General features: G+C 35.6%; 1 protein-coding gene across 8 annotated transcripts; it reads right to left on the minus strand.

Moving 5' to 3' along the window:
* Positions 1-4,818: 4,818 nt before the first annotated feature.
* LOC117232419 (glucose dehydrogenase [FAD, quinone]-like) lies at positions 4,819-14,609 on the minus strand. 8 transcript variants are annotated; one of them, XM_033491771.1, is made up of 5 exons: positions 14,381-14,583; positions 13,721-13,973; positions 10,005-10,223; positions 9,524-9,694; positions 4,819-6,870 (listed from the first exon to the last, which is right to left on the minus strand). In XM_033491771.1, the coding sequence occupies exons 3-5, from the start codon at positions 10,186-10,188 to the stop codon at positions 5,375-5,377; spliced, it is 1,851 nt and encodes a 616-aa protein (XP_033347662.1). In that variant the 5' UTR covers positions 10,189-10,223; positions 13,721-13,973; positions 14,381-14,583; the 3' UTR covers positions 4,819-5,374. The 8 variants fall into 8 exon arrangements, with proteins under 8 accessions (XP_033347662.1, XP_033347660.1, XP_033347664.1 ...); XM_033491769.1 differs by having other exon boundaries at positions 14,356-14,583; XM_033491773.1 differs by having other exon boundaries at positions 14,505-14,582.
* Positions 14,610-24,008: the final 9,399 nt, after the last annotated feature.

The raw sequence follows: 24,008 nt of genomic DNA on the forward strand, positions 1-24,008 counted from the left end.
CCAGAAAAATTACTGAAAATTCTCAACGCGAGAATTGATTGTAATTTCAACAAATAAAAAAAAAAAAAAAAAAAGAACAAAATATTGCGTTTTCGGCTTTGTTTTTTAGTTATTTACAATTCAATTTAGCCAAAATACCACTGTACGCGAGCAAATCTCCTTACACGAACGAAGGTAGGTCCGCCTAAGCAGCGGTATGCTCAGGGATCCTGAAATCGAACGGTACATGGGCAGCAGCTTACCTCGTAAAAGTCGTAGAGACAGAGAGATTATGACATTTGAAGACGTAAGTCATCCCGTACGACGTTTTGTAAGAAAATTCGCAGATTAAACATTATACCTGCCTACTAGATAAAATCCATAACAGTATATCGAAAACCACTTCATAGAATTTCCAAGTGAAAAGGTTAATGTTTCTTGTAATCCTTTGCCTCCATAAATAATCAATAAATAATAGCACATATAAACAATGTTTATACAAATTTCATACACTCACTGCGACTGTCTCGTCCGCGAATGTCCAGACTGTTAACAGAAAAATCGTAACGAAAATAGCAATCGTTTTATATTACAGTAAGTGTTCAATATAGCCTCTGTTTTTTCTCAAAGTACACAATAATCACGATAAATACAACACGCACTATACACACTATACACACTACATACCCAAATCACTTGCGTTGAAACTAAATAAAAAAGATTTAGAATATAACAGAAAATGCAAAAATACAGAAAATAACTTGTATATACTAGAGTTGAACCAGAGCAACAGTTGGCCGCTAGAGGCAGCACTTTTAGGGAGACCAATGCAATATACAGGCGTGAGCATTCTCATATACTCTTTGGTATAAGTTATATATACTTCTTGGTTATGTACAGGATAAATCTATTGTATCACCACAGGCAAGGAACAGGATAAACTTATTATCCAATGTCTTTTTATGTTCTAGGATAACGGGGATATAGAGTCCCTTACCATTGCAGTGTCATTCCAAACGTTATCGATTGAGCATAGAATAAGATTACAGCGTTCGTAATGGTCGGAATTAGAATTAAATTATAATATGAAATTACAACTGAGGTATAGGTCAAAATATCGTATTATTGATTAAGAATAGAATAAACCGTACATGCACTGCGAGAAAGGTGCCCCACGGTTCAACAGCTACTTAGTCTCCCATACCATTTTAGTATCGGAAGCGACATTATCGATTCAGTATAGAATAAGATACCAGCGTTGTTGGTATGGTAGGAATTATAATTAAGTCAATGATCGATTTTTTAGGTTGTTCCAAAAGTTTCTTTCGTTTTATAAGGATATTTCCTTATAAAACGGATTTGGAACAAAACGGATCATACATAATTAAATAAAATAACTTTTGGGACAACCTAATATATTTAACATCAACCATTCAGACTCAATGACAGTAGCGAATGAGAGAATATTGTTAGTTTTTACGCGAACTACGGGACGACGCTATATGTAAATGTTTATATTGCGCATATGCAATTTCGTTATTCTGTATTGTGCGAAACGTGTAATGCATAATTATATATAGTTTTGTTTAATCATTTAAAATGGGATGTCACAAGTTTTCGCGTAAAAGTCATTATAAAAAGTGTGTGTATACGAATAACACCACCAATTTTCACCGTTTCCCTGTAAATAATAAGTGATAGATGCATAACGTTGCTGGTTAACTGTGCTTTAGATAACTGGAGGTTGAAAATGAATACCACATAATTGAAAAAAGAAAAAAAAAGAATACGTATCTAGTCGGTATTTTTTAAAAAGTAGTTTTCATCCGTCGTGTATATTGCGAAAAAATGCTGTACCGAAAATGTTTCTACGCCAAGGTACAGATATGACCGACGAAAATTGTAACGTTCAAAGCAGTTCGATAACGAAAGAACACGATGTGCAGGATAGTGGGTCAATGGAAATTAAAGAACAATGAAAGCAGGAGAAGAATACATCTAATATTCTTCGATTGTAATTATGAGCATAATACGTGTAATACGATAATACGATAATACGATAATACGTGTTCGAAGAAAGCAATCGCAAAAAGAGTATCTGATTTTGCTTTAATTTTCATACTGATGTTGCTATGTAAAACTTCCAAAAACACTTTCACATAGAACGAACGTAAGTTGTGTATGGCAATATATTACAGTTCGCCAACTTCCTACAATACAATGCGTGTTGTTTTTTTTATTTAATTTGTACTTTACAATCTGTCCAGCTGGACATTTGGTAAATTTTTCTAACTTTATTACCCCCAGCGGGATACCATCTTCGACTTTGTCTATTTTATTTCTTTAGTGAGGTCAGTCAGATGTTTTCTTTTTAGTCTTATTTTTATATGGGTTTTGCTAAATAGATATTTGGCCTGGAATTTGTCAAAATATATTTAACGCGATAAAAATTATATGAATCAATATCGTATAGATACGATAGATTGTAAATTGAGTTCCTTCGTTTGATGAAATGGCTACCAAGAAATATTTAGATTTTCACCTATCCAGACAGATTATTAAAGATTTTTAAGATTTAGATGTTTTGGGCCATAGCACAGCTGTGGGTTGTCAAGTTCTTGTTTTTCAGCTATTCACTAATTGAAAATTGGCTTGTTTTGTTTCGAAATCTAGCATAAAAAGGAACGATTTATCCACAATTTTAGATAAAATTTTAGGTGCATCGAATGAAACTGGTTTCAAAAGTGATTGTTTCCGATCAGGAATCAAATTAATAATCAGAGCATAGCTGATATCAAACTTTTATTCAAAAACTTTCTTTTACAAGGAATGGCCGGGAAGTATACTTTCTTTTCAATTTTGTACATTTATTTAAGAATATACGGAATAATTTATTAAAAAATGATTTCTTAACGATCAGTAATCGAATTAGTAATCAAAGCATAGCTGATGTCGAACTTTTATTCAAAAACTTTCTTTTACAAGAAATAGCCCCGGAAAGTATACTTTCATAGCGGCACTCGACAGCAACTAAGACTGGACGACGGCAGCGAAGTGGTTAGCGCCTTTGGTTGCGAACGTTCAGGACCCAGATTCAAATCCCGGCACCCGTAGTCCGATTTTCTCTTTCCACCACGTGCTTTGCAAAATGCAGAAGAAACAAAAAAGGGACCAATTCAATCCGTGCAAGTCTTCGGACGCAAAAAAGAAATAAAAAGCAGTACAGCGACATCTACACCAGCAGCAGCACTATGGCATATTCACCTCACTTTCTTTTCAATTTTTTACATTTATTTAGGAGTATGCGGAATAATTTATTAAAAAATTATTTCTTAACTAATGGATCCTGGGTTTCTTGGTCAAATATGATCCCACTGTGAAATTTAGAAAAAAATAGAAATACACGAGCAGCTTATAAATCATCAGAAAGACACATACTGTCAAACACTAGTACGGTTTAGGTAAGAGAGTGTCGTCTGCATTGTTCACCGACAGTTGAACACACGGTTACTTTCTTTGAAACTTTCAATGATTTATTTGATAAATTAAAAACAGTAGATGCGCCCGTGATGCCAACGCAAATAAGCGTACGCTTTCACGATTTTATCCTAACACGGCGGATGATTCGAAAAAACGATTAGAATGGAATTTTTTTTTTCTTTATGTTTATTAAAATTTACAATTAATTCTCGCGTTGAGAATTTTCAGTAATTTTTCTGGCGTGGCGCAGTAACATGGCTAATTATTTATAATAAGTTAATACTTATTATAGATAAGTATAATAGAATGGGAATTAACTCTACAGCTGTGCAACGATTTAAAAGAAGAAGGAATTACGTTTCTAATGATATCGCGTGTGAATATTGATTGCTTAGGAAACTTCTTTTCCGTTCTTCGTATAATTAGTACACGTAATTATATTGTGCATTCGAAGAGTGGAAAAGAAGTTTTCTAAGAAGTCAATATTGACATGCGATGTCATTAGAAACGTAATTCCTTTATCTCTTATACCGTTGCACAGCTGCAGAGTTCAATTCCATTCTAATCGTCTTTACACTTACATTAGTATAATTGTCACTCAAGAAGATGTTTTATTTATACAGTAGTTCTAGTAATGGAAATTGTATGCTTGATGACGATACGCCATTAGCAGCGTAAGATATTACGTCACTGTGTCATTAGTGTAGTATCGTGAAATAATCGTGTAGGTTGACGATGAACTTGTACGAAGTACAAACTACATAGTGAAAGTACAAGTGAAAATGCTGACGGGCAAAGGGATGGCAAATTCCCATAAGACATCGGGCGCAGCGACGCGTCCGTGGCTCTTCCGGAAAAGGGGGTGCCTGAGAAGGCGAACATGACCATATTTGATCATGGACGAGTACAAAAAAAATACTTAACACTTAACCGACCGAATAGGGAGATCTCCCTTGTTGACTTTATCAACGCCTTTTCTTTTTTTTTGTTATTTTCAGTTATTGTTTACCTGGAATTGTTCCCAATCAATTGCGCCACTTTTTCTGCTTTTATAAGTACAGTATATAATAAAATACATCAATTTAGTGGTTTTAAAATTAATTCAAAAGTTACATTATTAGTTATGACTAAATGAAGTTATAATCGAACGATATCACACTATTTTTTTTCTTTTATTTATTAATATTTACAATCAATTCCCGCATTGAGAATTTTCAGTAATTTTTTCTGGCGTGGCGCAGTGACATGGCTAAATATTTATAATAAGTATAAGATAATAACTTATTATAGATAAGAGATAGAGATCTATTATAGATAGATACCACACTGTAAAAAAATATTAAAATGCATTATAAATTTTTAATTGTACCTATATTTTTTTATACTTTTAATATATACTTTTAATTTCATGTTTTGTACAAACAATATGTGAAGTCGTTTAATAAAATCATTACCGCAAAATATAATTGACTTATATTTTATAAAGATAATTGTATAAATAATTTTCAGACTTCTTTGTGTTTTAAGTAGTAAATATTAATCCTCGATACTTAGAAAATTGCGCGTTGGAAACGTATAGTTCGTTGTGGCGCGCGCGGTTGGCTAAGTGTTAAAAACCATGAGTTCATTCGCGATCCATATTTCCTTCCAAGCTTATTCCTCGTAATAAATACTACAAGATGCAGTAAGAATATTTTTCCTTGGAAATCGCGCTCAAGATCAATGTTGCGGTTAACTTTTTTCAACAGATCTGCACTGATTCAAAGACTGCACCTATGGTTTGTATGTTAAGCATTGTATTACGTAATAGAAATTAGTAGCGAGAACTTATGTTGTGTTGAAGATTGTAAGATTCTAGTATTTAATGAACTACCAGCACTCGCTTTAAATTAATTTACGAAAAGAGCTATTGATATCAGACCTCATTCTCCAGCCATTCCTCTTTTATCATATCTGAACCTTTCTCTGCGATCATTATAATCGGCGCATTGGTATTACCACTAACTATATTTGGCATAATCGAGCCATCTATGACTCGGAGTCGAGCAACTCCGTAAACTCGGAGCCGAGGATCCACCACAGCTTCTGGGTCCCAATTGGGCCCCATTTTACAGGTACCCGTGGGATGATATATAGTCATGGAGTACTCTCTAATCATGCATTCCCAGTATGGGTCGGTATACATGGAAATATTTTTGCAAGCAGGGAATGGTTTAGGATTCATTTTGCTACCATAACGTCGAAACGCGCTAGTTTTACTCATTTCAAACACAAATTTGAGTGCTTCGATCAGCGTCGCCATATCTTCCGGTTGCTCGAAGTAGTTTGGATAAATCAACGGATAATCGAAAGGATTGCTGCTTCGAAGTGCGATAAAACCTTTACTTTTTGGTCTTAGAAGCATAGGAATCACGGACCATACGTCTTTATTACTAATTTCCCCAAACACGGCATCGTAGAATTTGTTGGTCAGTCCATGAACCTTCCACATATTTCTACCGCCGTCGGAGCACGCCCCTCCTGCCGCCAAAAGCAGTTCTATGTCTGGGAAATCGTCAGAACCGTTCACGAATTTGCTATTGATAAAAGCTACTCCTTCGATACCTCCTAGCAATGTCAAAGGACCGTCTCCAAAAATCGCATATCCTAGCATATCCTGAATATTATACATCCTGCTCTCCACCAACGCAATTTCTTCGTTCACCAAGAACGCAACACCTCCCACACCTACGTGATCTTGAAGATTATGACCCACTTTTAAATCCTGAATCACTGGTATGCCGTGTTTCAATAATTGTTCTTTAGGTCCGATTCCCGACAACATCAGCAATTGAGGGCTATTGATAGATCCCGCGGAAGCGATCACCTCCTTTTTCGCACGAACGCGCAACCTTTCTCCGTCTCTAACAAACTCTACGCCATAAGCCACTTTCGACGACGGATCTATTAAAATTTTCGTAACATGAGCTCCCATGACGACGTGTAAATTTTTCCGAGTCCTGATTGGTCGTAGAAAAGCCTTCGCCGTGGAACACCGTCTGCCATTTCTGATCGTCCCTTGAGCAACCATGAATCCAGTGTGTCGTTTTCCATTGATATCTCTGTTTTCGTAACCCATTTCTAGACCTGCTTTGATAAACGCAGTGACCAAGGGAGTGTGCCATGGCGCTTCTTGAACGGTTAGGTAACCTCCGGTTGAATGATACGGCGTCTCGGCGTGGAGAGGATTTTGATTATCTTCAGATTTTTTGAAATATTGTAGCACATCGTCGTAGGACCATCCGGTATTGCCTAGCTGTTCCCACGTGTCGTAGTCTTTTTTATTACCACGAATGTAGAGCATGTAGTTTAGCATGCTGGTCCCTCCGATCACTTTGCCACGTGGCCAGTTGCATTGACCTCCTTCCATCGCTGTGGACATAATTTAAAGTGAAATACAGCGAAGACATTGTCAAATATCTACTTTGATTGGTTATCGATTCGCGTTAATACCTCTTTCGATTCGTCAATAGATTCATTTTCCGATAGGAATCGATTTACTTGCATTCTACATATACACTTATTTCAGTTAAAACGCGTATATTTTGGCAGAGGAAAGAAAAAAGCTGGATGAGAAGATAGAAAAACTAATGGGTTGTTCGTGGGTTATCCGGAGGCGTTTAAAACATTTCGGTTTATTATACAAAGATACAGATTGTATGAATATGAATAAAATCAAAGAAACACCTGCAGGAAGGCAATCGTGCGAAGACGTTTTCTTCGAACCTACAAAAGGATTACAGCAAAATGTTTGAAAAATGAGCAGACTCGCCGAGAAAAACAGCTCATCGATAGTGAATATTTTCGAACGAGAATTTACAAAATCAAACGCAGTGTGCAGTGCCCAAAAGATCCGAAAAGACAAAAAGGAGAGTATGAGCGAACAGATATATAGACACTTTGTGAGTGGCAATTGACGCAGAAGAGAAACCTAAAAATAGAAAGCAACTTTTGTGTCGACAAGATAAGGATAAGTGGAAAAATACAGTGGATGAGAAAATAGATTGCATATTGAATAATGAGAGAAATCGTGAGTTACAGAAGAGGAGGAGAAAGGAAGTGAAAAGAGTTGCTCGATATTTCAAGAGGGCAACAAATGGAAAGTAATTACATGGACTATAAAATGAAACCACGACGTTAATTGGATTTGCAGACGTAGAATGGATAGAGGGCAAAGACAATAGAAAATCTAATAGTGGATATCTTTTCCAGTTTTTCACAGGTTCTGTGAGCTGGGGCTTTAGAAAACATATACATTTTCGACTTCTTTTTTTGCGTAGAATCACCCCCTTTCCGCTTGTACCACCATTTATCAACCACCCCGTGTATATTGCAAAACATTTTGGAATCTCATTAACACTGCAGCGAAACACAACTATAATTGCGATTAGTTAAATTTGAAATAGACATAGAAATATAATAGAAGTTACAAGATATTACCAATTATTATTCAATATTATACGAATAACCGATTATTTATTGTATTAATAAGCCACAATTTGTAGTGAGACGGTCGTTAGCACTAATTCTATGTTTAAGACTATTATTCATGCTGTATATTAATTTTTCACTGAGTGTATGTTCGCACTAAACATCTTATCACTTCCACATTCATTTACTGAATGGCCTCAAATTTTAATATTATAGTCAGGATAGCCGTATTTCATTATAGTACTAAGGAAATTTTAAAAAGTTTCGTACATTGCACATCACATATTCATGAAAAATTTTGTGCCAAGTGTTCCTATACTTTCGCGAGCCGCTGTACGTGTACAGGACAAAATGATTTCTTTAGAAAACAGAGCAACATGTGCAAAAATTTTATTCTGCAATATTCCCGATTTATTTTTCACGAGGAATCGCTCTTTGCCCAGCTATATCATTGTAGCCTATGATACCTCAATGTAGCTATATGATGTCTCAATCCTTTCGAGACTGTCTAAAATGATCCTGCCTTTTCTAGCGTGAAATGGAATGAGGTGATTTCCACCACCCCTATGTTACTGCATAATACTTCTTGCTTGCATCTTTTGGTAGTTGTATCGACGATAGTAGCAACAAAAATATTCCGGAAGCATGCATCTATTGAAAATGAAACACGTAAAAAAAAGACGACAAATCTAAAGAACAATCTATACGATAACATATACCACTGCCAGATCCAAAGACCGAGAACATATCAATTCCTATTTTCATCGAATTTGAGCGAAGATGTTGACTTACTTTTTTTTTATCGGCATATATTCTATATTACATTTTATGGAAAATATAGCGAAGAAGCTAATTAATTAATGAGATACGAGCATAAAGTATAATATCTTTATCACGTCTCGTTATAGCGGATCTCACTGTAGATCGTTGTCTCGATGGAAAAATTAAAAAAAAAGAAGTAAAAAAAAATTTTTTATTCTATATTTTCGACTTCTTTTTTCGCGTAGAATCACCCCCTTTCCGCTTGTACCACCATTTACCAACCACTCTGTATATGAGAACAATCAGAGTTGTTTAAAAATGATTTGCAGTAAAACGTTCATTCACCGCACGAAACATACAGAGTATCGCTAATGTCTATCATATCAGTGTTATCGTTGAGCAGGGATGTCAAATAGTTTCAACGATTCCACGCCTATGGTTTTTGCGTGTGCCGCGTCCGACTCAATGTTTGTCCTTTTTTTTCTCTTTTCTCCTCCCTCCCTATCGTCAGTCCAACTGAGACTTTATATATTTACTGTAAGAATTAATTACCTCCTCGTTGAATGTATTAATTTATAGAGACTAGCATATATACGGTACTTTGCATAATTGGGACAGCCGCTTAATCGGATCAAAGGATGCTAGTTCCAGTGTGTCCCAAATAACCGAAATTCACTATAATGCGTTCCAAGCGTGACAATACTATGTATCTTGTGTCATTTTAATTTACTTATTTCGACATAAAAAGTAAAACATTGTTTTTAACTATTTCTTCTATAGTTAGATAGATGCTTATTATCATGATAACAAGGCATTATTAAATGTTATTTACCTCGACAAAAATTCTTATTAGGTTCCGTCTTGTATTTCCAATCGATTTGGGTTAACTGCAGATTAGCAGCAAGAACAGGAATATCATAGATTTCTGATCCATCACCACCTGCTTCCAAAAGGAGCACGTTCCAATCTTCTATCTCGGACAAGCGATTCGCTAGGACGGATCCTATAGCCGTGTAAATTGCCATTATTAATATGCGTAGCACACAAAAACTTACAAATACTTTGAAATCAAAAATTTGAAGATTCATTTCGAAAAGGTGAAGGAAGAGATGAAATTTGTTGAAATTACGACGCAGAATTTGCCACAAACCTAATATACGTTTCATCGATAGATTTGTCGAAAGAAAGGAATTGTCAAATTTTTGTCTTAATTGATCATACGAGTAACAACGCGTTCATTCTCGTTCGTAAATAACGCGCAGATACGCTTATCTTCGTTACATTTTTTATTAGATTTATAATCGAAAACGTACCTGCAGAACCACCGCCTACAATTATGAAATCGTAAGACGACATTAGTGCTCCGGAAGGGACATTCTTCGCAGCGTAATCGTCAACCGCATACTTGATATATAAAAATATAGTTAGAAGCATCCAGCACATCGATTGGGTCAGTCCTGATGTCATCCCCCCCAAAGCAATGCTTCCCACATCCATTTTACTTCTATTCTTGCGATTTCTTTTTCATCTATCTGTAATATCAAGTTTTGCCATATTATTTTATATGATACCTTAGTTTGCAATCTTATTCACGAGATAACATCAAGTAACAAACAGTTTTCAATAAACATATTTATCTAAAGCTAATGTAACTGTAATCGTGTTTTGTCTACATTAAATATATGTATTATACATGAGCGTTACGTAGTTATTTATAAAGTTATAAACTTCACTTATTTTTAAGACCTTGACATATAATCAAAGTCAATGTTGTGAACAACTTTCCTCATACATATAAATGCTATCTTTAACTGCCGGCTTTGGTTTCCGAGGTATTTGCAAAAATATATTCGATACTCTACAGGTGGTATTTTGCTGTTTATCACATGTACGTTATTAGTCTGAGGTATTCTACAGTACACACCATACAGCTCTAACATTGTTTAATAACGATAATATAATATAGAGTTTAATATTGTCTTATTATTTATTACCTAAACTTATTTCACGCTGGCGTTATCAACATATTCGGTAATTATGACAAGTTGTTAAATTTCTTTGTTCGATTCTGGCGTATGCGGCTGTTTTACGGCGGTCACAAGTTCAACCCTTAACGCTCCAAGTGTACCTCTCAAGCACCACCGATGTGCGGCGATCTACTCCAAGTGTGTCTCTCAAGCACCACCGATGTTCGGCTATCTACTCCCAGTGTGCCTCTCAAGCACTGTAGACAAAGCCGATCAATATGCATCAACATATTGTTTTCTGAGAAAATCGTTGAAATGGTGGCGGAAATTGCTCTTTTGAAGACTAGAAACAAGCGTAATAAATGCTTATATACTTTACAAGATTTCTCAGAAAAGGAGAAAACGCTTTGTCACACTATAAGTTTGTCAAATTATTAGTGAGTCAACCCCTAGGTCACTTTCGGAATAACGATGTGTATAGCAGGCCTTCCGGAACAGATAAAGAACAACGTTCAGATGGCAAACTCCATATAATAAATCAGTTGCCGAAAGGGGAAAAGAAAAAATGTCTTGTTTGTTCACCAAAAGGAAGTAATGCGGTAAAAAAACAAACAGTTTTCTACTGTGAGATCTGTGAACGCAAGCCCAGTTTGCATCCCAATGAATGTTTTAAAAAAATCCACACATTACTTAATTATAATTCATATAAATATTGTAATCGAAATTATATTACTTCTGAGATGAATAAAGATTGTTTTGAATCACTTTAATATTATTATTTACACGTCATTGTAGCATTTAAAATCTGACACTTAAAAATTTGTCCTTCGAAGTACGATGAGAATAAGTTGCGGTTGTCGGTCGATATTCGCAATTAAAAGTCAGAGCGTTAAGGGTTCATCTACCCTAATCAACACTGATTTACTAAAAGGATGATCCAAGATCTAGATTGAAATTTTCTGTTTCGCCTTTGCATAGATTAGTGTTCGTTAGATAGCCTATGCCACAGACAAACCAAGAAATCTAATAATTTGTTATAATATACATACAACAATACCGGCGTAAATAATACTAGAACTCTGTGTGTGTGTGTGTGTATTGTGTAATACCTTCTGTCAGAAGTAAAATACAGTATATTATGGGATATATTTTCGCAGATGTATATTTTGAAAACTAAAACCGAGTGGTGATTATACAGGGTAGAGCGGTAAATGTAGAAAAACCGAACAGGTGATGATTTGACGGGGAAAAAAAAAGAATCATATGCAAAGATTAAAAGCAATTTGGTAGAAATTCAGAACACTGGCAAATAAAAAAGTATTGAATAACATTACAAAAGACGTGAAAATGCTACGAAAGATACCAATGATTTTCGAAATATTTAGCCCTTTGTGGACGGGAGCAGACGAGAGACATTAGCACGCGCAGTCGAGAAAATATACACGTTGAACGTTTGCGTTATTCATTGTCGATTATATTATTTTCATCGATACTTAGTTCATCATCACTGTCACTATCACTAGAAATATTGAAACGTCTGAACCGATTCCTTGCTAAACGCAGTTCGTTTCCACTGTCTGAAGCACCGTCGTCGTCTTCTATCTTGTCAGGTTCAAAGTAATATTCGTTATCATTACTATCACTATCAAACATGTCTTTTCTGTATTTTCTAGGTATCGTGTATAAGGTATTATAAAAAGTATAGAAAATATATAAAAAGTTTGCTTATTCGTCTGACAATGTCATTGAAAGACTGAAAATCGCTCGGACGCGTCTATCATCCTACATCGCAAGTTTACGTTAAACGGAGGATAAGACTTCATCACTAAAGATCTCTAATTTTCTTTCGTCAAAAACAAAAACTGTTCAGTTCAGAATACCCATGCGCATATAAATACGCATAAGATTACCACTCAGAAAATTGGACGTACGCCAGCCACTGAATAGTAAGTGTTTGCAACTGTGAACAGATTCAGGCGACTATATATGGACACGCGTCAGTAAAAACACGCAACAGTAAAAAAAACTTGCTAGATTCACTTTTATTTATATCCATTTTTTTTACGTGGAAACCAATTATACATTGTGGAAAGACATGGAACCGACTCTAGCAATCAAAAAAAACCGGATAGGACCTGGCCAAGGTGTACCACAGCCGTGTCAAAATACTTGTAAATCATTCATACGGAATATTCTTCTCATATCAAAATAATAAACACGATTCAGAGAGGCAATCAAACGATGACAGACAATGACAGACAATGTCACAGCCGATAATAGTTATTCTGTGCCACGTACAATCATAAGAGTAATTAGAGGTATTATCTCGAATATAAAGAGATCACCTGGTTTTTACCTTATTAATGGGAAAATCCTAAAAGAATTATAAACAAAAGTGATCATAGAATGCAGTGCTAATATCCAAGCAGGGTAAGGATCTGCAGACAGCGTCTTACAGATCAAACTCGCTTCTTTCAGTAATAGCAAAAATTATGAAAAAAGTAATCTACAATCGTCTGAAATCTATCATAGAAGATAGAATAACAGATAATTAACAGTAATAATAACAGATCATCAATTTGAATTGAAGAATGAACATGTAAGCATTGGACAAACACACGGAATAATCAATGAAATATATATAGATATATAGAAAATAAATTGTATATGAATAAAGAAAAAGTCTTTGACAAAGTATGCTCTATATTGGACAGTTACAAACCGTTAAGGCTCAATTCCTCGGAACCTGCGCTCACGAAAATGGGAATATTCCAATATAAACGCTTGCTACTACAGTTTTTAACGTCGCTCGCCGTCTATGATTATTGATAATTAGACGAAAACGTGGAACAGTTTGGCTACCGATGAACTTTGAATTTGACGTCACGTTAGACAAAAGACGATTGCTGAGAAAGCGAGCTCGTATTTTCACCCAATGATTTCATGTCCTTGCGCGTTCCTCAAGCTTCGAAGTAAACAACCGAATTCGGTTCTGGTCTCATATAGAGCTCGGTTTTCTCTTTTGTTTCTTTTTAATAACTCATATCTTGGATTATGCTCACTTGAAATTTAATTAGAAATGCAATTCTTTATTCAGAATACATTCAACTGTCAGAATGATTACCGAATTGCAGTGAAATTGTTCACGTTCTTACAAACATGGAAGCCCCTTTTTCTATTCCGTTCGATAATTTTCATTTTTAACGTATTGAACGTTTTCTTTTATGTCGTACTGTAAAATTTATTAACAAACACTTTCTACAAATTGATCGCTATTATCTGATTCTGGATCGCTCTGTTGTGAATATGTCAAATCTAAGAACAAGGAGAGCAATTGAGATATAACAAGACATCTAACAAAATTCATTTAGATAGACCAGTTTACAAAATAGAAATTAATATGACCCTCGTAGCAATGCTTCTATATGTGGACATATGATATAGCATTCTAGAGAATAGCCACATATCGTAGATGAAGTCACAATAAGTGAGACGATATAGGTGAAACTATAAACAGAAACGAAGAAATTCGGGAAACCTGGAAGTTGCAACAATGTGGGAGAAGATGTGCAGCAATGTAGAGGAAGATGTGCAAGAATGTGGGAAAAGACGTGCAACGATATAGAAAGATCGGAAAGATTAGAATCGCAATACGTCCGAGTCAGCTAGCAGCAAAAGAAGAAGAATAAAAAGTTACTTCAAATAGTAACATGTAGATTAACTTTTCATTTATGTTATAGGCTACATGGTCGCAATAATTTCGCCTCAAGTTGAAGACGATTGAAACTGATGAAAAATCAAATATTAGTGGAAATACGACAATTTACAGGATACAAGACTACACACGCGTAAACGATGATGTGATCACGCGCGATAACACTAAATGCGGTGTAAAGTAAAGCAGTAGATGCTTCCTTGGCGATAATCGCTTGGATACTGAATTACGAGTAGTAACACAAAGCATTAAATATGTAAAACACACGTATATATATAATGCATCTATAATTTGTCTATGATTCAAGTTCGCTGCGTAGCATTCCTCCATGTTGTGTTTATATAATCACTTATTACGTCACTAAGGACATTGCTTATGCATTTTGATCTAATTGCTGGCTAATTAATCAATGTAATTACATATTTTGCGAAGAATCTTCCCTCGAGTTATGACACCTCTGTTATTCCGAACGGAAGAAGAGGACAGAAGACTTTGTACAGAAACTATTTCGACATATTTGGTGTAGAATATGAATTTTACCACGGGTATGTTTTTAAAAAATACTCTAATTGAAAAAGTAGTGAAAGTGGACGACAACGGCTAAGATATAACTTGTTATTCACGGAAATGTGATTTTGTAACAATAACGATAAGTGAAGAAGAAAACCAATAAGATTTTATGTTTATTCTCAGCCTCTAAATTTTGTCGAACAAGAAAATAGATTTTACCAATCGTTTCTGTGTTTTTTTCATGTAATCCCAAATTACAAATAAAAGCAGAGATTTTTAAGTGCTGTTTTAAGTTGCCGAAATAATGTGATTTTTCCATAAATTACATACGTTACATAGTTTTCATACGTTCTCGCGCGGTCGAGTTTGAACGCTGTCTGAACGCTCTCTGTCCGGTCGTTGCGAAAATGGTACAATTCTGTAATCGTTTTTCCATCTTTCATGGGCATCCACACATAACACAGGTGATAAACTGCAAAACGACGACTGTTGAACCTCTTAATATTTAATAGTTTATCGTTGGCAATTTTTTGGCGAAGAAATCCATTTTAGAGCTAATTGGTTTTAGAGAAGCATTTTCTAAAATTTCTAAAATTGATAGTTCCACTTTTACATTTTATTGCATTTTATAGAATTCTGCATTTTTCGATTAAGCAAAATGATCACTGCTGTATTTCAACCAAGCGTCTAAATGAACAATTTTTTTCACTTCAACATCAAAATCTAGATCTTTCAAAAAGCGTATAAGTTCGGAGGATAAGTTGAGATATTCATAAGTTGATAAATCGATCGTGCGAAAATTAAGCGGATTAATTCAAAATTGGCACATTATTTTGGGATGTATAACCGAAGTTATACGCGAAACACAGACTTCTTTGCACTTTTTACTAATTCGCAATCTAACAATTGGGTTTATCGTAACATCTTAGGGATAATACATAATTATTACGTATATTCTTAGGGGCGTAATTTGTTACGTATCTTCTAAAAATCAATTCTGGACGTGCAAAATCCAATAAAGATATTCTCGAAGACGCTTCTATAAATACAAACAATATTTCATACGTGGAATTCGTAAAAGCATGAATTAAAAGTATACGCAGAGATGGGAATAACAAGAAGCGTCACGTCGCATAAAAAGATGTTAATTTATTTTACTACTTTACTATCGATACTTTTAACTTGTTTTCACACCGAATCACCTTTTATGCTTATCACTGTTTATATTTTAACTGTCTGGGTGCATCCTGGATGATAATACTATGTATTCAATCTTTAAACTTGAGCAAATATTGATAATAAATGTTGCACTTAACAAAGATTTAATATGCTTGAAAAAGAATGTACATAAGTATAACATTTTTTCATTTATTTTCACAACATGTTACACAGTATTGTTACGTAACTTGTCCTTATAGCACAGATACAGCTTGAAATATCGTAAAAACTCGATTATTCGAACTGCGGTTTATGCATGACAAATGTGAATTTAAATATTACTAATTTGAATGTATTAACATTTCGATCAGTCGACTATGATGCTATGTGTCAATATATCTTCAAATCGTAATATATAGCCTTATCTATCCGAATAAAACGCGGAATAATTAATCAATCAGATAATGATGAAACCGTAACTGAAATACCAATATCTTACGCTATTGGGAAATCAACTGTTTGTGATACAAAAAAAAGAAAGTGCGAAATTGTGAATCATAGCGAGAGTTCATGTAATATGTACACAAAAACGTATGAAAACTGCTAATAATAAAATTCTTGATATGGCAGTGTATGAATGGTTTTGTTAAAAGCGTGACAATGGAAAGCCTATATCCGACCCTACATTAAGCGAGCAGGTTTTACAGTGTAATACAAGATTGAATGGTGATTCTAACTTTAAAGTATCATCGGGCTGATCAGCAAATTTTAAAACACGTAACGGTGTTGGTGGATCGAATAAATTGGGCGAAAAATTATCGCCAAATAAATTTGTGGCTGAAATTTGAAAAAAATGATTTACAGAATTATTAAAACGAGAAAACTATATGTCGGAAAATGTCTATAATGCAGATGAAATAGGATTATTATGGAAATTATTTCTGCGAAAGATTTTACTTTGTCAATGTGGACACTCAGCACCGGGTCATAAGGTCAATAAAGATACAATTACGACTGTTGTATGTGCGAATGCTTCCGGAAGTTACGAACTTCCTGTATTGGTAATTGGAAAGAATAACAAACCTCGGTGCTTGAAACATGTGTATTCAAATGCTACACTCGTTATGTATTTATCTCAGAGAAATTCTTGGATGGATACGAACATCTTTATGAAATGGTTTTCAACAATATTTGTACCAGCAGTCAGAGAACGACAATTAAGTCTAGCTAAGGCAGGCTAGAGAAAACGCGGAAAACATGAATTTATAAGAACCTTTACCACCCAATGTTACATCATTGAGTGCTTTAAACGATGCTATAAAAAACACTTATTACGTAAGTTCATTCCGATATGTTATAAATCTGAAAACAATGTTTTAATGGCATATATACAGTTAAATATTAAAGAATGTATATATCTTGTTGCCAATACGCGGAATGACATATCAAGTTTTACTTTGAAAAACGATTAGAGTCAGTTATCAAACATTGAAGATATCGACGAAATGTCCCAAATATCATTAGTAACGTTAATGATGATGTCAATGCAGTTCTATCAATTATTGAAAAGATTAAAGAGATTTCTATCGAAGGGAGCAATAAAGACAAAGAAGATAGGAATGACATTCCAACGCATTCTGAAGCTTTTACGGCATCGGAAAAAGCTCTGAGATGGTATGAAGCACAAGAAGAAAGTACCTCAGCTGAATTATCAGCTTTGAAAAAAATATGAAATTTGGCAGCACAGGAAGATTGGCAGGACAAAGATGAGTAAGCAATATTTATATGTCGGGTTATCATTAGAATTTAAGGCGCGTAACGATTCTTCGTTTGAATTAGCCATTATTTTACGAAACAGAGATTATATTTACGCGAATATACAAGATTTTACAAAATATTATGAATAATGAGTTTAATGAATGATAAGATTAACAAACGATAAGTTTAACTAATGATTAAATTAAAGAATAATAAGTTTAACGAATAATAAGAGGAACGAATAATATGTCTTACGAATAATAAATTTAACGAATAATGAGATTAACGATTAATAGGTTTTACGAATAATGCATTTAATTAACGCTATTAACAATGTTCCGGGGTTCAAACGAATCCACGGTCAACGGGGTAACTCTTTACTATGCGTAGAATAATTTTAAACACAAAAAAATACGATTGCTGAGACACTCGGTAAATTGCTCGATGTATCACTTTCCAAGGCGATCACGAATGAATATCTGATGAAAAGTTTTTTCGCTATACGACTGCATTTGTTTGTTATATGCTCGCTGGAGGCATCGAGAAGGTTCCAATCGTCGTTGCTAGGCAGTTTCTGTCAGAAGTTTGTTGTATACTCTTTGGAAGCATCGAGAAAGATCCAAACGCCGTTGCTAGGCAGTTTCTATCTGGAGTTTGATTCCTAATACAACGTGTGTCCCATTATATCGACATCTCCAAAGTACAATTCTATGTGATTTCTAGGGAGAACAATACAACCGATTCACACCTTCGTCAGGCAAAACGTTTATCCCGTGACCGTGGCTACGTTCAGCGACCAGTTGTCACCTCGAACCCACTTTCACTATCACAAATATCAAACAATTACAAATGACAATTGCTTAATTACAGCTATGATAAAATCTAGGCCAAAGCATTAGAAGACTTTCTCAAAATTGCAAAGGAAAGGCTCCGGTTTTCCTTTCATCTCCGACATATATAATGCATATATTGTGTAATAAGTCATAATTTTTCTGTGTACTATGTTTCTAATCGTTTGATTATCCGAAAATTCGAAACAGAATCAGCTCGTATATGAGATGTACTATATATGCATACTTGTCAAGGTCGTTATTAAAGCCGTATGTTAATAGAATGTAGACGAAAATGCGAAACCTGGATAAACTTTTGTCATTAAGAGACCCTGAAAACGTGTTTCGTACTGTACATAAATTCTATATTGCATATGTTTTGCGCATTTATGTTACAAAATATGTACAAACATATTGCATATTTCATGCATATGTAACTTAATTCTTATCTTTCGCAATTATATCAAAAGTCTCGTTCGAAGAAATTACACATGTAATATTCCTTCGCCTACTAAAAATCACAGCGCTGTAGAGCGAAACAAAACGAGAAACCCTTTCATAGCACTGCCACGGATACAGCATTGCCGTTGCTAATCATTTTTTCTGAACTATATCTTACAATTACAGTAGATTAATTTATATGGTAGAGGGATACCGTTGTTTGGAAGGACTGTAATCTCTTCGAACGAAGTTCTACATACAATTGCGATCGAATTTCACTTACAGGTAAGTTCGTTTGATCGTTCAATCAATTTCGCGCCCTTTCTCCGAGATTGCACGCATATTTGTACGAAACACAGGATTTTTAACACGCGTTGGTTTAGAACGAGTTAAATATTTTATTGAAAGTGACAAATAATAATAATAATGAAAATAAGATACTTAATAAACATCGTTATGAGTGAATACTAATTAGGATTAATAGTTTAGATAGCTGTATTTTTAAGTACATTTAAATCTGCCTTTTCAGCCAAAGTTAATGACGTAGAGTCTGGCTTGTATAAAAACACGGATATATTACGGTTGTTACGAACTGACCATTTACATATTTTAAATTTTTTGTCACTTAATTACAGTAACATTCGATATTTGCATGCATGTAATTGCATAAACGCAATCCGAAGAACAGAGATTTCTCTGACGCACCACAGAAGTTGACAATTTGCCGCAATCAATTCGGAGATACTGTATCTAGATATTATACTAATCCTTTGTGCTCAAGGACTTTTTCAGTCGGCCGAAGTAGCAACTCGAGATGATTTAGCGCATATGTGACGCGTGTCTTACTGATACTGGTAAAACGATTTTATGCATAAATTAACTTAGACAAACATTATATTCTAATAATTTATCTATATTTACATCTTCGAAAATATGATTTTGTAATATTAATTTCTTTATCTTTTTGTATGATAATTTACAAAGCATTCACCAAGATCCTCCCTTGATTTGGCGAAAATTTTTCCTTGGTGACATTATGCCAAATTGAATGTGATAACAGTGTCCTCACCCTATCATTTTTACAGCATAATTGTTTTTTCAGTTGTTATTTGATTTATTAGCACACCGGTAAAAAATATCTTCAAAAAAATTATTTCTTTTTTTTTCTTACGTGGGGAAATCCTCATGGACACCCCGCCTCACTTCTGGGAAGTGGGGGGTAGTGACAGACTCTTACCGGCTGAAACCCCACGGTGGGTTAACTGGAATATCCCGGGACCTCTTTCGAATTGCTGCCGGAGCGCTCCTGCATCTTCTCCCAATCTAAAGGAGTCGTTCCTCAGGTCTAGGTAGTAGTCCTCGCCCGAACCCAGGCCGCTCAGGTTTTCGTATACGCGCCGGAACGCCAAGGCCTGGAGCTCGAACGGAGGAGATTCCGCCAGGACAGACGCCGACGCATAGGATATCGTCCAGTATACCCTTATGATTCTGATGGCAGTCGTCCTATGCAGCCTCTTCCTCACCTGGAGCTCCACCTCGATATGCTCCTCGTTTATATCTAAGCACAGGCCGGGCAGAGGAACCACTATACGCCACTAACCGTAAAACCAAATAGCCTCAGACTTGGCTGGGGACACACTCAGGCCCAGCTTGCGTATGACACGTACCGCGCAAGCGACGGCGAGCTCGCCGAGACGCAGTGTCTCGTGCCACCAACGTCGCTCAGACACCAGGACCAACGTGTCGTCGGCATAATACATCGTGCCTGTGTCCGGGGAGGGGGACTGCGAAACACCGCGTCGTAGCCGACGATTCACAAAATTGATCCCAAGACAGAACCCTGTGGAACACCGTGCTCGACGGGTCGCCGCCCTTTTCCATCCTTGCCGGTGTACCCGACCCACCTGTGCCTCAGATAGGCCCGGATGACACGCATAAAACAGGCAGAATTCTGGAAGAATTCAGTGACCTCCACTATCACATCCCAAGGTCTAAGCGGCCCCGCCAGGAGCCGTACTGCCTTTCGTGTCAATCGGGCACCCGCTCCGACATGTGGACCTCCAGACGGGCGGCAATAAGTCTTTCAAAATGTTTGCCCACCTCGTTTAATAGGCTCACCGGCTGATACGCGGATGACGAGTCTATCGGTCGACCTTCTTTTCGAAGGAAGACCAATCTCGCCATCCGCCATATTCGGGGGTAGGCTCCTCCCCTCAGACACCGTGTAAATAGGTCTGCGTCCAGTGGAGGAGGTGTACGGCTTGTAATTTCGAGAGTTGTGCTTTGCGAATCGATCACTGTAGAAGGCTGCGATCGAGAAGTTAAGATTTTGCATATAATGGCATTCTTCGCTGAAAGCATTGAAGATAAAGAATATGAACTAAACCATTGAGCTTACTCAATGAATAAACTAAACTATCTTTCATAATATTTCACCGTTTATTTAAGGTAAACATATATACAGTATCACATTTTATACAGAAAAATATTGTTTAAACGAATATTAATTATGTATCATCATTTAATGTGTGGTGGACATCTAACGTGTTGATTTATTTAATGACGAGACGAGAGAATACTTGTGATAGTCAGATATATTTAAAAATCGTTCTAAGTACAGAATACAGAGTTAGTATATTACGTCGTAATCGTCACTCGCTCAATGCTACTCGCTATAATGATACTGGTTAATAATCGTCCTAGAGAGCATGTTCGTCTATATTTACTGGTCGGGGATACCAGAAAGTTTGAATTCAATTCCGGTAGACGGTTACACGTAGCGGCGATATTGTTTTGTCCGGAGTTTGTTTACTTTTAAATCTCGTACATCGAAACGGCGTTGAGACTCCTAGGCAAAACAACAACATGAGTCACTCTCGATTCTATGACTCGTGTGCCGCTACAAACGTATATTATTATTTTCAACAAAACTGTTGAACAAAATTACAATTTTCAAATCGAATAATTTATATTTAACGCATATGTTGAAAACTCTTTTAAGTTTCCTCTGATCCCTTAAAAAATTGAATAACTATTAACGCTATCTATAATTTATGTAAATAACATCATATCCAAAATATTATTCATGATTAAAACATTTCAGTGTTATTAAATTTTTTATTGGAAAAGCAAAATAGTAGTATAATTTTAGAGTTTACAAAGCTTCTTAATAATGAAAACATTTTTTATATCATTTAACATTTATCAGACATCAGTTATATAAAAAATAATAATAATAATATAATCGTAATAATCATATAAGTAAAACAAAAGTTGGTCTTCTATTAGCGTTATCGCGTCCTGAGTTGAGTAAGAAGAGAAAGAAGCAGAGACAAGTGGTTTTGGTTATTTTAACACGATGGCGCTATACAAGAAATCCTAACTTCTCAATTGAAGCGTATTACTACGGACAAATTGACCAACATCGTTCGGTCACTAAGCCATTACCCCCTCTATATATTTGCAAACCTGTATATAAGAGCGTGCGATGACCCATACTTTGTTTACGGTTATATAATGTTTTGTCCTATACTCTGTAATTTCATATTAATCTCATTCCACGCTGCATCGGTAACATTGAGAATGACACTTACATGATAAAGGGCCTTAGAACTTCCCGCCTGTGACAAACTAAGTTCTTGTCTGCGCTACGGTGAAACTAGGTTCTTGTCTATGCTAGGGTGGAACTAGGTTCTTGTCTATGCTAGTGTGGTACAAAACAGGGTAAATTTCCTTTCCTTTTGCAACACAGAGCCGCTTGGTGCAGCTCTTGTACCATAGTACAACTCAACCTACGAACGTAAGCATTGTCGTACTTCTCTGGTATTGCCATTCGCGAAAAGACATTTCTGCAGCGCCACACCGGAAAAGGTTTGCCGGGCCAAACAACGAAACAGAAAAATCTTCGTGCTAGGTGAGAGATAAAGCGGTGGCTGAAAGGTAGATATTAAGCGTGTTATTTTAAATGACGAACCAAGTGAATACTTGTGATAGTCAGATATATTTAAAATCGTTCTAAGTACAGAATACCGAGTTAGTATAATACGTCGCTCGCTCAATGCTACTCAATATAAGGATACTATAGATAGTGATTATCCTAGAGAGCGTGTTCGTTGGTCGGAGGAGTACTGGAAAGTTTAAATTCGACGCCGATTGACGGATGCACGTAGCGACGATATTGTTTTGTCCGGAGTTTCTTTACTTTTAAATCTCGTACATTGTAACGGTGGCAATACCCCGAGGCAAAACAATAACATGAGTCATTCTCGATTCGAATCGTCCTACGACTCATGTGCCGCTACAGAGTGAAAACTTTGGATGCTGAAATTTGGTTTACATATTGTTTAAGCATTTAGAAATAAATATGCAATATAGCAATCATGAAACGGCGAATAAAAGCTTGACAGAAGTGGATAGGGAACTAATAAGCGGCCGTAGTTTTTAATGCTGCTGCGTTAATTTATCAATTCGAATTGATCTGATACCGTATAATTGACAAACAAATTTTTCCATTACTCCAGATACTGCATTTTTATCGCTTGACACATCGTCTAGATCTGAAAATGCTTTTTGGAATTCTTGAGATTCCAATAACAGTTTCAATGGATGCTTCTTCCCTTTTCGATAAAATGCTGGATTCTAATGTCAGCCAACAAAGGGGTACAATCCTTTACAGAGCAGATCTCCTTGTGATTCATAGAGTTTATTCACATTAATAAATCTTTGATTATTTGGATCCAAATTTTACATTTACTTTTGAGATTGGCCATGTTGTTCAACATTATAACAAAAATGCCAGTATCTAAGCACTTAATGATAGTGCATTCTAATCCATATTGCTGGTATTATACACAATTTTCATATCAGCTTTTTCGTAATTTTGACAAGTAAATTCCGTATTGATTGTACATATAACATTTCGATTTTTAATTTTACATT

Source organism: Bombus vosnesenskii, unplaced genomic scaffold, assembly GCF_011952255.1.
Source record: "Bombus vosnesenskii isolate JDL3184/JDL3185 unplaced genomic scaffold, Bvos_JDL3184-5_v1.1 scf7180000013288, whole genome shotgun sequence".
Classification (NCBI taxonomy): domain Eukaryota; kingdom Metazoa; phylum Arthropoda; class Insecta; order Hymenoptera; family Apidae; genus Bombus; species Bombus vosnesenskii.

Coding starts and splice junctions, on each gene's coding strand:
- LOC117232419 (XM_033491772.1), bottom strand. CDS start 10,188: ATGGATGTGGGAAGCATTGCTTTGGGGGGGATGACATCAGGACTGACC. Junction 9,695..10,004: donor TGTAGGCGGTGGTTCTGCAG/GTACGTTTTCGA, acceptor ACACGGCTATAG/GATCCGTCCTAGCGAATCGC. Junction 6,871..9,523: donor TAATAAGAATTTTTGTCGAG/GTAAATAACATT, acceptor TTATGTCCACAG/CGATGGAAGGAGGTCAATGC.